Source organism: Cyprinus carpio, unplaced genomic scaffold (assembly GCF_018340385.1).
Source record: "Cyprinus carpio isolate SPL01 unplaced genomic scaffold, ASM1834038v1 S000006689, whole genome shotgun sequence".
Classification (NCBI taxonomy): Eukaryota; Metazoa; Chordata; class Actinopteri; order Cypriniformes; family Cyprinidae; genus Cyprinus; species Cyprinus carpio.
In genome coordinates this window covers 97,714-103,821 of record NW_024879305.1, presented here as the reverse complement: position 1 = coordinate 103,821, position 6,108 = coordinate 97,714, and the positions used below count along the sequence as shown (strand labels likewise).

At 42.9% G+C, this 6,108-nt stretch overlaps 1 protein-coding gene across 1 annotated transcript; it reads right to left on the bottom strand.

Moving 5' to 3' along the window:
* Positions 1 to 1,085: 1,085 nt before the first annotated feature.
* On the bottom strand, positions 1,086 to 2,720 carry prorsd1 (prolyl-tRNA synthetase domain containing 1). The gene is made up of 2 exons (XM_042755374.1): positions 2,596 to 2,720; positions 1,086 to 1,533 (listed from the first exon to the last, which is right to left on the bottom strand). The coding sequence occupies exons 1-2, from the start codon at positions 2,677 to 2,679 to the stop codon at positions 1,105 to 1,107; spliced, it is 513 nt and encodes a 170-aa protein (XP_042611308.1). The 5' UTR covers positions 2,680 to 2,720; the 3' UTR covers positions 1,086 to 1,104.
* Positions 2,721 to 6,108: the final 3,388 nt, after the last annotated feature.

The following is a 6,108-nucleotide window of genomic DNA, read 5'->3' as shown; positions in this document are numbered from 1 at the left end:
GCAGTGGCTCAAAAGAGGGTGGCCAGGGGTGGGGGGGGTATGGTTTGCAGCACGATGTATGTTAAAATACATCTGTATACACTCACTAAACAAAGAGTGACAGCTTTTTTAGTGGTAATGAGCACTCTTTGCAAGCTTTCTAGTCTATGATCCATTTAAAATATAGAACTTTGTTTTTCAGTCACACACACGTTGCAAAGTTTCGGGAATGACATCTGCATATTTATTGTGGGATTCACTCTCGAAGTAGCAGTGATTGACACAATGATGACCAAAGCAATAGACGGGAGAAAATGGGCATTAAGACTAGAGCACCCTCACTAATTTTAGAAGCACCCTCAGTGATTATTTCTGGAACCTGGTTAATACGCTTTTATTGCAAAACTATATACAAAAACAACAAAATACAAATGCAGTTAATCGATATCTGTCAAATGTCACACTATAGAAACCACCTAAAATTAAGTATAAAGAGGAGAAGAAAGCAGCCCTAGGCAGCTACACATGCCAGGATCCACTGCCAGATGCAGTAAGAAATTTACTAAAAACAAGGGGGGGGCACCTGGGGCCAGCCAAAATTCAGGGGAGGGCCGGTTCGAGAGTGTGTGTGTGTGTGTGTGTGTGTGTGTGTGTGTGTGTGTGTGTGTGAGTGTGTGTTTGTATGAGTGAGGGTGTGTGTGTGTGTGTGTGTGTGTGTGAGTATGAGTGTGTGTGTGTGTGAGTATGAGTGTGTGAGTTTGTGTGTGTATGAGTGTGTGTTTGTGTGTGAGTGTATGAATGAGCGTGTGTGTGTGATTGTGAGTGTATGAGTGTGTGTGTGTGTGTGTATGAGTGTGTGTTTGTGAGTGTGAGTGTATGAGTGTGTGTGTGCCAAAAGTCAGCGTGACTCCTGTGTGAACACCACGTGCCGCCTCATTCCTCTTTTCAGAAAGTAAATGGATGTGATAAACTTTGTGAGGACGGTCTTATTCTCTTCAGGAGGAGAATGTGTTTGTGTGTCAGAACGGTGGTCTCGATGCAGGTGATGTTCATGTGTTGAAGACGGAGAGGAAGCGTCTGACCCTCAACAGAAACAGGAGCCCCATGGTGGCGCTCTCAGCAGACTCAGTCGAAGCTCAGGACGAGGGGCTCGTGGCCGGTCTCCTTCAGGAAGCGGAGCAGGTCGTCCGGTTCGAGCCCCATGGTGGCGCTGTTGGTCATGGGGTGGAAGTAGACTCTCTGGTGGCCTCCGTGGGTCAGGTCGTGGTCCAGCACCATCCTGACGCTGCGCTCGGTGTCACAGAAGAGCGCGAGGGCCGTGGCGCAGCCCTGACCCACCTTCAGCTTCTCCAGCATCAGAGACTCGTCGGCCAGACGCAGGTTCCCCGCGCCGAGCCCCAGACGCTTGGACACATCGCTCAGGTTCAGCTGCCGGTCGTGACGCACAGACAGCAGCCACAGGCTCTTCTTCTTCTTGTCCTTCAAGAAGAGGTTTTTAGTGACCGCGCCGCTCAGATGAGCCACGTGAGGCATCATCTCCTCCACCGTGAACACCTGCAACACACACACACACACACACACACACACACAGAGAGAGAGACACACACACACACACAGAGACACACACACACACACACACACAGAGAGACACACACACACACACAGAGAGAGACACACACACACAGAGAGACACACACACACACAGAGAGAGACACACACAGAGACACACACACACAGAAAAAAAAAAAAACACACAAACAAAAAAAAAAAAAAAGAGAGACACACACACACACACACACACACAGAGAGACACACACACACACACACACACAGAGACACACACACACACACAGAGACACACACACACAGAGAGAGACACACACATACACACTCATAGAGACACTCACACACATACACACACACACACAGAGAGACACACACACAGAGACACACACACACACACACACACACACACACACACAGAGAGAGACACACACACACACACACACACACACACACACACACACACAGAGAGAGAGAGACACACACACATACAGAAAAACACACACACACACACACACACACACAGAGAGACAGACACAGAGAGACACACACACACACAGAGACACACACAGAGAGAGAGACACACACACACACACACACACACACAGAGAGAGACACACACACACACACACACACACAGTTACATTCTATGATGACATAAACAATAAAGCAGTTGAGATTATTTGCTAAAAATCAGGTGACAAAGTACAGAACTCATTAGTTGAGAGACTGCTCAAACATTACTCCAGTACAAGAGAAAGTTGTTAAACTACAAAAGTACTTGCTTTTAAAAACAAAATGTTCTTTATGTCAACACACAGTTTTGTTGTTGTTGTTGTTGTTGTAAGTGATATTGCAGTACTTCAGTACATAAGTACTAAAAGTGTACTTATACAGATGACTGGAGTTAATGTACTGTCGGCTCGCGTGAGTGTGTGTGTGCGCGCGGATGGAGGAACAGTGTGTGTGTGTGTGTGTGTGTGTGTGTGTGTGTGTGTGTGTGTGTGTGTGTGTGTGTGTGTGTGTGTGTGTGTTACACTTCTCCAGTCTCACCTCGGGATGATCGACGCAGATCGTGTCGATGTCGAGGCGCCTCAGAAGCTCCTCCAGACGAGTCCTCAGCTCCACAGACGCCATCGCCACCAGACCTACAGTCTATGCAACACACGCTTAGCTGCTTACAGCGCACTCTGATTGGTCCAGACGCACACCGGGCTGCTGTGATTGGTCCAGACGCACACCGGGCTGCTGTGATTGGTCAGTAGCCAGCGGTGCTGAGTAAAGGAACAGCCACGTCTTCGTCTACATTCATTCCAGCGACAACTATGATTAAAATACACCAAAATAAGCATCAGTTATCAAACGGAGTTATTTATTTAACCTAAACAAACCCTTGCAGAGCTGCAATACTTAAAATCCACGTGTTCTCTCTCCGCGACTGGTGACGCGACTCCACTTCCGGTTTGGGCGGTTGTCAAAGAGCGCCACCTGCTGCCCGTTACAGCGCTGCTGCCTCAGAGCCTTTGGTTCTGTAATCGTCTCTTTACTGATCCTGTGCCATATCTGTATCCAGTGTCAGTAAGAGGGCCGTGCAGAGACCTTTGGAGGGGCAGGTGCTCAAGGTATAAAAGGGGCACGTGCAACAAGGCTTTAAATAGCGCTGCTCAAAATATCAATACAGCAACATATTGAGATGCATTCCTTGCTGATTCGCGTATCAATATGGATGATTATGTATTGATACGGCAGCAAATGCTGTGATTCAGTTTTGAAAAAGAAACCGAATGGGAAAGACGATTTTAAGTTTAAAAAAAAAAAAAAAAAAATTTCCACCCAAATAATAATAAAAAAATAAGTCTTAATAAGTCCCAACAACATGACTTTTTCTTCTCCTTCTCTGTTCTACAGAATAATTAAGAACAGCTGTTATAGTAAAAACTATAGAAAACGTTATAGTAAAATGTTTCGTACAGTACAATATAGTTTTATTATCTGAGAAAAAAAAAACATTAATTGGGGGATAGGATGATGGTGGCCATGGCAGGGGTAAGAGTGAGAAAGAAAAATCTATACAGACAGAGGTGTGTGTGTTTGTGTGTCTACAGTATACAATACTGTGATCATGATTTCAAATTGCATTGTGACTATGAGATGTAGTTGGATTTTGATTGATTATGTCTAATCAAAAATATAAATAAAGAAACTAAAATGTGTGTGTGTGTGTGTGTGTGTGTGTGTTCATTCTGTTGGCACCTACTAAAAATCACAGTGTAGCATTAATCCTATAAGTGGAGGATGAGTGGTTGTAGGCACTTATAACAGAAGTTTCCTGTCGGACATGTCTCTAAAAATGTTAATGACATCATCGTCTATTGGAATGTCCTTCTCAATGGCCAACAGAAGAAGGTCAGACAATCTCTCCTCTTTGCAAAGGCTGCGAAGTTTGGTTTTCACCAACTTCAGTTTTGAGAAGGAACGTTCCACAGTTGCTGTGGACACCGGAGGTGTGCCATATGTCTTCAGCAGCTGAGTCATGTTGGGGAAAAACAGATGTGCATTGTTTTCCTTGACCACTGAAAGAATAGATGACACATTGACTGGTGGTGGGCATGAGTATGATGTATGGAAGACCTTCAATTCTGTCTGCAATTTGTCTTCATCTTCAATGTTATAGAACTGGCACAGTTTCTTCACAGCCTGGAATGCTGCTGTTGGAATGCTAGCTGTTTTCCAGTTCTCTGGGACTGCCAGGCAATGGAAGGCATGCAAGATTTCCCATTTGGAATTATCTCCTCCTTTAAAGCATCACTGAAGCTCTTGTATCATTGTGTCCACAAAAACGTAATACACTTTAACACGGTAGTACTCCAGCAAAGTTGGGAAAGCATGGTCAGTCGTAGCTGATGTGGCAGCAAACTTGAACTTCTCTGGCACTTTCCTCCTCCTAGCTTGACCAGGGACCTCAGATGGAGGATCCAGGCCCACTGATGCAGCCTTCTCTGTAGCCTGTTTATAAATGTTCTCAAACTCTTCTTCTGTTCTGCTGTAGGCAAGCCTCTTTAAAACTCCATCAACAATGCTGTATGCTCCAGCCAGGTCCATGTCTTTCTGCTGCAATGCATCAGAAGCAACTGCAGTCACCTGGAAGACTGGACAGGTCATCTCCAGACACAAGAAGAACTCAAAATTGATGCTTTTTAGAAGGATCATTGCATCACCAGCTGAGGAGCCTCACCAAACTTTCAATTTCATTCTCTCTACAGGCCCACCGAGTATCTTGTAAGGGAAACAGGTCAATTTAGCTCAAAGTGAATCATTTAAGATTTTAAAGGGAATTTGAACAGAATCACTGTTTCACGGCTGATCACTGAAACGGCCAGCGATTCACTGAACGAGCCGTTTAACATCAAATCTGCGCTGGATATTAATATCCAAAGTATAGTTAAAACACCACAAAAAATCACAGTACACTGTAAAACCTGACAAGTCACAGTAACTCAAACCGTTTGAGTAAACAGATTGCCTTTACTTAAACCATGTAAGTTTTAAAACTTTGCAATTATGTAATCAAGTGATTAATTAAGTGCTGATTGAGCTTTAGTGATGAACAGCTGCTATTAACAAACAGCATCACCAGCTCCACTTATTAATAACCAGACTGACTTTATTTCTGTCAGACGTCTACAGAAGATCTTATTGAGAATTAACTAAGGTTTAGATGTTGATTTATTGTTTCATTTGAAGTAACCATGTTAGAGATCAGTGTTTGCTTTAGTTGGGCTCTTGACCCTTGATTTCTGTTTTAGATTATTATTTTTTGGACGTTGTAACCATGTGTTTTTGAAACATGTTTGATATAACTCAAAAAACCCAGAGAAAATATGATCAGGTATTGGTTGTTATACAGCACATTGGTGATGATAATCATCAATTATGGAGCTGTTCAGAGTTCAAAATCGTATTAAATAGATGTTCTATAGTTCAATTGATTACAATGAAAGCCATTCAAAAAATCAGTGGTTTTTTCATAATCTGATAATATTAAGGACTTTCTGAACAGTTTGGTCTTCTATGGTGTCAATTAGTCACACACAGACATCAATAATCAGAATATGAACCTCAACAATGGTTAGAAAAAAAAAAAAAAACATGCTGCAATGCATGCTGGGTACTATTGTAGGACAAAACTCATCCATGGCTCCCAGCATGCTCTGCAGCAAGGTTTTTTTTTTTTTTTTATGGTCACCATTGTTGAGGTTCATATGCTGATTATTGATGTCTGTGTGCGACTAAGTGACACCACAGAAAACCAAACTGTTTGGAAAGTTCTTTATATTAACTGATTATCACAGAACCACTGGCTCTTAGAATCACTTTTACTGTAATCAATCCAACTAATTACACAACACGTATTTCATCAAAGATTAGACTCCAAACAGTTCAATGATTATCATCATCAATATACAGTATAACAACCAACATCGAGGTACAGGTCAGATAAAAAAAAAAAAATATACTAACCTGAATGCACTGTAAGTTGCTTTGGATAAAAACAGCTTCTAAGAG